Below are 10,770 nucleotides of genomic sequence, written 5' to 3'. Positions count from 1 at the left end.
TTTGTAGCCTGGAGGCTCGGGACTACCCATCCCTACTGCCTGAGCTGTGGGGCTGCCCTGGGACGAGGCTCCAGAAAAGGCTATTCTGGGCCTGGGCTAGGGGAAGGGGTCTCAGGCGGCCTCTCCTGGAATGTCAGTACTTTTGCCCTCGTACCAGGTTCTGCTCCGGCCCAGGTATTGGGACTGAGGTACTCATCGTACTTCCCTGACGTAATGAAAATCATCAGCATTGTGAGCCCTGGGACCTCAACCATCCAACCCAACTGGCAAAACCTGCTCTTAGGAGGACCTGGCTGGTTTCCTGCCCCAGTCCAGTGTCAGGCCAGTGCTCAGCCCCCCAGTCCCCTAACCAGGCCTGAGGGCAGGGAGGAAGACCAAGTGGAATGCAGAGGCTTCATCAGCATTCCCAGCCCCTACCTGGAAAGACCAGAAGCACAATACCTCTCCGCCACTTTTTGTTCATTTTCATTTATTCCCTACAGCATGAGATTAGCAACAGGAGGTTTCATTCTTAATGTGAAGTTTTTTTCCAGCCTGTACAGAGATACTACTTGAAAAGCAATGCTGCCAGAGAAAAAGCCATTAGCTAGTCCAAAATTAACTCTGCTTGGCCTCGTTTCTTCGTTGTGCTTGCCCGGAGAAATGGCATCAGCGGGCGGCCTTGTGCCGGACACAGCCTCAGAGCGGAGGGGCGGCGGGGTGGGGAAGGCTGTTCGAGGGTCTAGGCGTTCACTGCTCCACACCGGCAGGCACCCACCGGCCAGTGGTAGTTCTGCACGGGAATCTGCCGGGACGGGCAGGTCCACACCTACATGTCCTTGCAGGTGTTCTTCAGCAGTTTGGTTTTGCTGAGCCAGGGGACAAAGTACACCTCAAAGCTGCAGAAGGTTTGCTACAAAGGAAAGAGAGACCACAGTCATGCCCTCCGCTGAGAGGGCTGCCCCGGAAGGATAGTAGTTCTGCGCTCGGGCCAGGAGACAGCTAAGTGCCCATGCCCCATTCGTTCACCCCATTGTTCCTACAGGCGACTGATCAGCACTGAGATTAATGACAGCAACCAACCACAATAGGAGCAGCTGCACCCTAGAGCACAGGGGAGAGCTGAGGGAAGAGGAATCAGAACTGGAGACTGGAATGGTGGAGAGCACCATGTGTTTCTTCTCCCTCCCTCCCAGTAAGGGCCTACCAACACCAGACTGGTAGCCCAGAATGCACCAGCTATGTAGCCTCTGCTAAAATGTCACTGACCTCATCCCATTCGGGGGCCAGGCCATGCTGGGTTCTACCTCACTAATATCTGCTTACTTCCAAAAGATGGTAGGATTATCCAGCCACACCACCATTAACTCTGTGCAGCCTGGAAGAAAGAGCAAGGGCCTGGGAGACAGAGGACCTTAGTTCTAATTCCGGCTCCGCCACTTGGCTGCTGTGTGACCATGTCACACTTTCACTGTGGCTCACTTTCCTCATCTGTCAACTGGGGACTAAATACCTGTGTTCTCTCTCCCAGATGGTGAGCCCCATGTAGGACAGGGCCTATGTCTGATCATTCTGTACCTTCCCCAGAGCTTAGTACAGTACCTGGCACATAGTAACCTCTTAAATATGACTTATTACCACCATTACTATTAATGGTATTTGTTAAGCACTTTCTATGCACCAAGCACTGTTCTTAGTGCTGGAGTACATACAAGTGAAACAGGTTCGACACAGAGTGCCTATCTCACATGGGGCTCAGAGTTTAAATAGGAAGGAATAGAAGTATTTAATCCCTATTTTACAGATGAGGAAAGTGAGGCCCAGAGAAGTGAGATGACTTGCCAAATGTCACACAGCAGACAACTGGAAGAGCCAGGTTTAGAGTTTGGTTCATCTGACTCCCAGGTCTGTTCTTTTTAGAGAAGCAGCATGGCTAAGTGGCAAGAGTACAGGCTTGGGAGTCAGAGGTCATGGGTTCTAATCCAGGCTCCACCACCTGTCAGATGTGTGACTTTGGGCAAGTCACTTGACTTCTGTGCCTCAGTTCCCTCATCTGTAAAATGGGGATTAAGACTGAGTCCCATGTGGGACAACCTGATTATCTTGTGTCTACCCCAGCACTTAGAACAGTGCTTGGCACATAGTAAGCACTTAAATACCATCACTATTATTAGTATTATTTTTAAAATAAATAAATGGTATGTTAAGTGCTTACTATGGGCTACACTAAGCACTGGAGTAGATACAAGATAATCAGATTGGATCCACATTTCACAGGGGGCTCACAATCTTAATCCCCATTTCACAGATAAGGTAACGGGGGTAATGAGAAGTTAAGTGACTCGCCAAAGGACACTCAGCAGACATGTTGGGGAACTGGAATTAAAACCCAGGTCCTTCTGACTCCCAGGCCTGTGCTCTATCCAAGCGACCACACTGTTCCTATACTAATTTTGGGGGCCAATCCCTCTTCAAGGGACCTTTGCTGTCTGGAAGGCTGGATCCTAAATCCACTGGAATTCAAAACAGATATACTAGAGATTAATATTGTGTTGTGGGGGGTTGGTGGTAGGGAGAGTCCTGTCTGTGCTCCCTGTCATTCAAGGGCTCAGAGCATTAGCAGAACAGGGACATCTCTATTCAAGTCAGGAAGTCCAGCCTCCCAGGCTCAGATAAATCCAACAGCAACTTGGCTTTCCCAGGCTGATCAGCATCAGTTTGAAAAACATGTCACTCTGCTGATGTGGCAAAAGCAACATCAGGCCAGGTGGCCCTGCCAGTTGGAGATGAACAAGGCTTCAGAAGTCAAACAGCTACAGGGGGTTTGTTTTTGTTGGAAAAAAAAAAAAAAATCACTGAAGAGCTGATGAGGCACAATGCAGAGAACAATGCCAAAGCACACAAGTAACCCAGTGTCCCAAACATTTGCACTGCAACAGAGCCATGAAGCCAACACCAGAAGGGCAACCAGAGACCTCAAAGAGCCCTTGAGGTCTTGTGTCCCTGTTGAGTGAGCGGGTTGCTCAGGGTTCATTATATGAGATGTTCTGGAAGAGTTTAATGTGTTTGAGTGTGAACTCAGCAATGGTAGGGGAGGGGTCAGTGCTTAGTACAGGGCTTGGCACCTTGTAAGAGTTTAACAAATACCACAGTTATTATTACTAGAGGGTGGGGCCATGGGGAGCTAAGCACAGACATGCCAAGTTGGAATCCAGGGAAGTGGAGAGCCAGCCACAGCTCCTAACTGTCTCTTCTTGGCTCTAGAAGAGCAACCAAGTGATTCTTCCCTGCCAAGAGCCCATTTGTTGGCAGAGCCAGAGGAACGTAGGACAGTTTTCAAAGAAAGTTCAGATTCAACCAACGGGGCCAGCGCACCACCGGGCCTGACTCCTGAGCTCATTCCAGCTCCTGATGGTTTGGACCTCCTCAACTGCAATGCTGTGGGCCCGTCCAGCTCTGAATGGACAATCTCACCCTTGCTGCCCTCCCCAACAGGGCTACTACTTGGGAGGGCCACTTCCCCCTACAGTAAGAGGGACCCTAACGGAACAGAGTAAGATGGGGCATAGATCCTAGAGGTTTAGCCAAGCCTTTCCCCGTGAACAGCCCTAGTCAAGCAGCCCATCCTGAACTGGGCACGGGCTCCCTCGCCATCCCAACCTTTAGGGTGTGCGGGTACCCTTGCTAGATACTGGATCTGCTGGAATTTACTTGCTTGGACAGATAGAATTGTGGACCGTGAGATGAGATCATCCTGGTGGTCTTGTTGGTCCAGAGGGCCACAGAGTGGACAGTAGCTTCCTGGACGGACCAGGAAATTCTGGGGGACTCTGAAATATATCTCTTAAAAAATCCTGGCCCAGTGCCAGGTGGCCTGGGTTTGGGTCAAGGCTAAGGGCTGGCAAAAATAAAAAACCAATATCTGTGGAATTTTTTAAGGGTTTACTTTGTACTAAGCACTGTATGAAGCACTGGGGTAGATTCCTAGTGGATAGAGCATGGGCCTGGGAGTCCGAAAGACCTGGATTCTAAGCCCACCTTCACCACTTGTCTGCTGTGACCTTGAGCAAGTCACTTACCTTCTCTGTGCCTCAGTTACCTCAACTGTAAAATGGGGATTAAGACTGTCAGCCTCATGTGAAACAGGGACGGTGTCCAACCTGATTAGTTTGTATCTACCCCAGTGATTAAAACAGTGCTTCACACAGTAAGCACTAAATACCATCATTAGTATTATTCACATTAGGGCCCATATGGGGTTCACATTTCAGAGAAGCAGCATGGCTCATTGGAAAGAGCACGGGCTTGGGAGTCAGAGCCCAGCTCCGCCATTTGTCAGCTGTGTAACTTTGGGCAAGTCAGTTCTCTGTGCCTCAGTTCCCTCATCTATAAAATGGAGATTAAGACTCTGAGCCCCACATGGGACAATCTGATCACCTTATATCCTCCCCAGCACTTAGAACAGTGCTTGGCACATAGTAAGTGCTTAAATACCAACATTATTATTATTACTGCATTATGGGGAGGGAATCTGTTTGCTAATTCTATTGTACTGTACTCTCCGAGGCACTTACTACAGTGTTGCGCACGTAGTAAACACTCAAATACCACTGATTGAAGGAGCATAGGCAATGAATCCACAATTTACAGATGAGGGAACAAAAAGAAATTAAGTGACTTGTCCAAGGTCACACTGTAGGCATGTGGCCGAGCTGGGATAAGAGGCCAAGACCTCTATCAATGTTATTTGCTGAGAACCATACTGGAGCCTCCCAAATAAACAGCACTGTCCTGGGTCCTTGGAGATTAGAGCGAAGAAAGCCCCAAGCCCTGCCCTCAAGGAGTTTATAGACAGCTTGTGATTAAGAACTTCCTTGCCCATACAGGGCTCTCCCTAGCTTCATTTTAGGATGAGACATACCTTTTTCAGCTCCGGTTTGTCATGGAAGGGACAGCTTGCGAGGTCAGACACAGACTTGGTGCACGTCGTACGACCGATCTCCACATCCAGATAGTACTTCACCCCGGCCACAATCTGTAAGTCAGAGGCAACAGCTCCACGTAAGCGCTCAATCCGAGGGGCAATGAGAGCCCAGAGTGGGCTAGGGGTGGTGGAAGAAGGCAGAGTTACCGGACAATTGAGCCCTTTCAGTTGGGTGGCACCTTTGGAGTCACTCCCAGCTTTACGGTGATGAGCTGTATTTGAGTATATTTGGTTTTGTTCTCTGTCTCCCCCTTTTAGACTGTGAGCCCACTGTTGGGTAGGGACTGTCTCTATATGTTGCCAACTTGTACTTCCCAAGCGCTTAGTACAGTGCTCTGCACACAGTAAGCGCTCAATAAATACGATTGATGATGAGCGCCTAGGCAGAGGGTGTTCTTATACCTCACCCCACAAACCCTTCCAGAAAGATGACAGCATTCTACAGAATCAACCCTAAAGGAAAGGGAAAGGGCTGCACCAGGAAACTGCTCCCTGTGAAACCACGAGTCCGGGTACGGATTTGGCCCTCCCCAACCCTCAGATGAGATGGGGACAGACAGAGACCCAGCTCAGGAGTCCAGCATGGCTTGGGTGATTGGCCCCGGTCACATAGGACAAGGCCCTGGAGTGGTTTTGTCTGTGCTGTTACACTCACATCCTACATCACCACCGCTGAGGGTCAGAGAGACCCCAGCCAGCCTCCATGCCATAAGGTGGGTGCCCTGAGATGCCCCCTCAAGTCCTTCCCACCTCTGTGATGAGATCCCATTTACAGCTGATGCAACTGACGTCTCTCCACCAGAGCCACTGGAGACCCTGAGGGCTGGCACAGACACACAACAATGATTTACCAATTCAGTAAATTAGCAAGACCAGAATACCAATGTTTCTGCTCTGGTCTTGCCTACAAAAGTTTAAGGTCAGACAAACGTATGAAAGGTAGAGCTTGGTACCAGCTCTTAAATTGTATTCTCCCAAGCACTTAGTGGAGTGCTCTGCACACAGAAAGTGCTCAACAAATACCACTGATTGGAGGCTGCATTAGAGTCTTTTTCTAGAATAGTTCTACTAGCCCAGAAGGAGGAGCCGGGGTGGGGGGGGGGGGGGGGGGGAGAAAGAGTTTCTGCTGGAATGCCTGTGTTCCTCAGCTAGCTGAAGCAGAAACTCCCTACTACCACTACCCAGCTCCCAAAACAGCCCTGACCTCCCTTTCTTCCTGAAACAGTTGCAGGGCATAGGGATGAAATCATCATGCTTTCCTGTGGGAACAAGTGAGGTTGTTTTGTTGTTAGTCATCCTCAGACCCTGTGTCAAGGCCCAACAGAGTCCCTGTGATACTCACCCCTAAGGTACTTCTATAAATATCCTTATGCACTATTTCCCCTACCTGTAATTTAGTTTAATATGCTTAATCTGTTTCTATTAGTTCAATACAGTTTATGTAAGTTCCTTTCGGCAAGACTCTCATCTACCAACTCCTTTGTTTTGTGCTTTTCCCAAGTGCTTATACAGAGTTCTGCACAAAGTAGGTACTCAATAAATACTACGGATTTATCACTATTTTTGTCTCAGTGTTCAGATCCCCAAGACGGACGGTAGACCCTTATACTACCAACATTTTTCACGATTGCTAACTGGACCCAGACTGCTTTGTTGAGCCCCTTGGCCCCCTACCAACAGTTTTGTGGAGTCTGGGCAGAGTTAGCCTTGGTCACTTTTGGGGGGTCGTGGGGGGGGGGGGGGGGGAGAAGAGAGTAGGAAGAGCCACAGGAAGGAGCATGGTGAGGCCAGTGCAAATTTAACTGGCTTTGTGATATGGAAAGGCAGCTGTGATCATGCCAATCTTCAGAAATGCAGACCAAATGGCCAGCAGAAATGTGCAAGGGGGGGAAGAAGGGGGTACAAAGCAAAGAGCTGACTCCCCACTGCCCCTTCCCCAGCCCAAATAGCTCATTCCACAATCAGTGGCATTTACTGAGTGCAGGCCGATGTACTAAGCACTTGAGTACAACACAATGGAGTTGGAATACATGATCCCTGTCCAGAAGTCTAGAGGGAGAGATAAACATTGAAATAAATTAGAGAGGGGGAAAATGGTGAGGATTAAGGATGTATACATCAGTTGTGAGTCTGAGGATGAGGTGAATATCACATGCATATAGGGTACAGATTCAGGTGCATAATTAACAGGGGCAGGAGAGAGTTTGGGGGGGGGGGGGGGGAGGCCCTACCCTACTTAGGTTTACAGCCCAAAAATTAATACGTGGCCTGACTTGCCAGGTGATGGTGGGGGCAGACAGGGACTGGGCAGCGGATGTTCATTATAACCCAAACTCTCTTCTCAGAAGCAAGATGACTTTTGCTGACCACAAGCCCAGGAGATAAGACTCATGAGTCAGCCTATAGGGTCAGTCCTTGTTGACAGTCCTTTGGGTGCCACCCTCAAGGACAAAGGGCAATGCCACAATAACTTTTGGCAAGCACTTATGCTATTTCATTTTACTCTCACAACATTACGACCCTCACTTTACAGATACAGCCTACAGAGGTTAACTGACTTGGCTGCCTACTTGTTTGTTGTCTGACTCCCCCTTCTAGACTAAGCCCGTTGCTGGGTAAGGGTTGTCGCTGTTACCGAACTGTACTTTCCAAGCGCTCAGTACAGTGCTCCGCACACAGTAAGCTCTCAATAAGTGACTGAATGAGTGAATGTATTGTACTTTCTAAGCGCGTAATATAGTGTTCTGCACTCAGTATGCACTCAATAAGATTGAGTGGATGGGCGCATCCCGGGGGTGCCCCGCGAAGCCCGGCTCCTCCAGAACAGGCCCCTCACCAGGGCCGTCCCGCCCGCGGGTTGAAGGCTGGGGGAAAGGGGTGCCTCCCCGGGAGAGGGCGTCTATTACGACTCGGGGACTGCTGGAGGGGAGACGCTTGTCGGTGGCGGCCCCGCCCTGGCCCTGCGCCGGGGGAAGAGGAGGATTCCTCTCGGACACAGGCGCCGGAGGAGTCGGGCAGGGAAAGAGGCCGGGGCAGGGGTCGAGACACAGACACGGGCCAGGACCGGGGCCAGGACCGAGACGACAGGGGAAGGGACCGGGAGGACATAGGGGCCGGGACCGAGAACCCTTATTATTATTTATGTGGGACAACCTAATTACCTTGTATCCCCCAGCGCTTAGAACAGTGCTTCGCTTCGCACACAGTAAGCGCTTAACAAATGCCATCATTGTTATTATTTATGTGGGACAACCTGATTACCTTGTATCCCCCAGCGCTTAGAACAGTGCTTCGCACATAGTAAGCGCTTAACAAATGCCATCATTATTATTATTATTATTATTATAGGGGCCGGGACCGAAACCGAAATGACAGGGGCCGGGGCAAACAACCCCCGCCGGTCAGGGGGACACCGAAGGGCGGGATCAATGAACGACAGCCATGGCGACTGGGCTGACACCCCGCAAGTTCGTCCAATGGGGGGGGGGGGGGGGGAGAGAGTGAGAGAGTGAGTTGGTGGGGTGGGGCGGGGGAGGGGGAGTTGTGTCGTTTAAAGGACGCTGCGTCCGCAACTGCGGGCCGGGCCGCAGGAGGGTTCGGGGTCGGGGTCCGGGCCCCGGGGCACTAACCTGCCTGTGGGCCTGCACCAGCCGGGCCACGCGGCTGCCGTACTTGTCGTTGCTGGCTTTGTTGTATTCGTCTAGGGCGAACTGCAGCGCCCGCTGCACGCCCTCCTCGTTGGCGTCGGCGGGAATCCGACCCCCGAGCAGCCGGGGCCGGCCCGGCTCCGACCCGCCCTCCGCCGCACGGACGCCCAGCACCGCCAAGGCCGCCAACGCCGCCAGCACCAGGCCCCAACGCCCAACGCCTCCAGCCCCCATCGCTCAGCCCGCAACACACACGCGCAACTAGCGCGTTTGCTTGTTTCCTTGCTTCCTTCCTTGCTTGCCTCCTTTCTTGCTCGCTTGCCTGCCTGCACAATCACTCACCCTCAGCCCCGCTGCATTTAAGCTGAGCCCTGAACCAGGCTCCTCCCCCGACTCCACCCCCCAGTTTGTTCCGCCTTTGGGCCCCGCAACCGCCCCCCGTCTCCGTTTTTTTTATTATTATTATTCATCCACTCACTCAATCGCATTTATTGAATGCTTACTTGGTGCGGAGCATTTATTCAATCGTATTGACTGTGTGCAGAGCGCTGGACTAAGCGCTTGGGAAGTACAAGTCGGCAACATAGAGAGACGGTCCCTACCCAACAACGGGCTCTCAGTCTAGAAGTGGGGGACAGAAGACAAAACAAAACCCAACAACGGGCTCACAGTCTAGAAGGGGGCGGGGGGGGAGACAGAAGACAAAACAAAACATGTAGACAGGTGTCGATACCGTCAGAATAAATAGAATTAAAGTCATCTGCTCATCAAAAATAAATAGAATAGTAAATATATACAAGTAAAATTGAGTAATAATAATAATAATGGCATTTGTTAAGCCCTTACTATGTGCAAAGCACTGTTATAAACGCTGGGGAGGATACAAGGTGATTAGGTTGTCCCAAGTGGGGCTCACAGTCTTAATCCCTATTTTACAGATGAGGGAACTGAGGCCCAGAGAAGTGAAGTGACTTGCCCAAGGTCACACAGCTGACAATTGGTGCAGCTGGGATTTGAACCCATGACCTCTGACTCCCAAGCCCAGGCTCTTTAATAATAATAATAACAATAATAATGGCATTTTTAAGCACTTACGCACGGGGAGATATAAGGTAGTCAAGTTGTCCCACATGGGGCTCACAGTCTTCATCCCCATTTTACAGATGAGGGAACTGAGGCCCAGAGAAGTGAAGTGACTTGCCCAAAGTCACACAGAAGACCGGTGGCGGAGCCAGGATTAGAACCCAGGCCTTTCTGACTGTCAGGCCCGTGCTCTCTATCCACTTAGCCACACTGTTGTGCACACTGTTTTGTTTCTTTTTCCCCAAAGAGAAATTAAGTGATTTGCCCAAGATCATTCACCAGGCAAATGGTGGAGCCAGCATTAGAACTCAGGTATTCTGACTCACAAGCCAGTAGAGAAGCAGCATGGCATAGTGGATAGAGCAGGGGCCTGGGAGTCAGAAGGTCATGTGTTCTAATCCTGACTCCACCGCATGTCTGCTGTGTGACCTTGGGCAAATCACTCCCCTTCTCTGTGCCTCAGTTACCTCATCTGTAAAATGGGTATTGAAACTGTGAGCCCTGCATGGAGCAGGGACTGTATCCAAATAGATTTGCTGGTATCCGCCCCAGCATTTAATACAGTGCTTGGAACATAGTAAGCACTCAACAAATACCATCATCATTATTTCCACTAGGCCAAGCTACTTCTCCAGAAAACCCTTTTTGTTTTAGTCATTCTCTTTGCTCAATTTTGCCATAAAACAAAAAAGGAGAGAGGGAGAAGAAGAGGGAGAAGGAAAAGGAGAGGGAGAGAGGGAGGTACTTGAGATCCTCAACACACCTGAGTGACTCTAATGATTTATACTTTAGGGCTTGGCTTGGGTCAGGTTTATGCTAGCAAAGCAAAGTGCAGACCTAAGACAACAATCCCAGTAATAATTGTGGGTATTTTTTAAGCACTTGTCTTAATAACTGTGGTATTTGTTAAGCACTTACTCTGTGCCAAGCACTGTACTAAGCAGTGGAGAACATACAAGATTATCAGGTCCGTAATACGGCTCACAGTCGAAGTAAGGAGAGAGAGAGAGAGAGAGAGAGAGATTAACCAGGTGTATAATGGTTTCAAACTGCCTAATTGCTCAGCCTGCAGATGGA

At 50.2% G+C, this 10,770-nt stretch overlaps 1 protein-coding gene across 1 annotated transcript; it reads right to left on the bottom strand.

Annotated features, from left to right (window-relative positions):
- Positions 1–446: 446 nt before the first annotated feature.
- LOC119932497 (cystatin-like) lies at positions 447–8,957 on the bottom strand. Its single transcript, XM_038751739.1, has 3 exons — positions 8,593–8,957; positions 4,901–5,014; positions 447–892 (listed from the first exon to the last, which is right to left on the bottom strand). The coding sequence occupies exons 1-3, from the start codon at positions 8,842–8,844 to the stop codon at positions 809–811; spliced, it is 450 nt and encodes a 149-aa protein (XP_038607667.1). The 5' UTR covers positions 8,845–8,957; the 3' UTR covers positions 447–808.
- Positions 8,958–10,770: the final 1,813 nt, after the last annotated feature.

Source organism: Tachyglossus aculeatus, chromosome 1 (assembly GCF_015852505.1).
Source record: "Tachyglossus aculeatus isolate mTacAcu1 chromosome 1, mTacAcu1.pri, whole genome shotgun sequence".
Classification (NCBI taxonomy): domain Eukaryota; kingdom Metazoa; phylum Chordata; class Mammalia; order Monotremata; family Tachyglossidae; genus Tachyglossus; species Tachyglossus aculeatus.
This window is presented reverse-complemented; position numbering and strand designations above follow the sequence as displayed.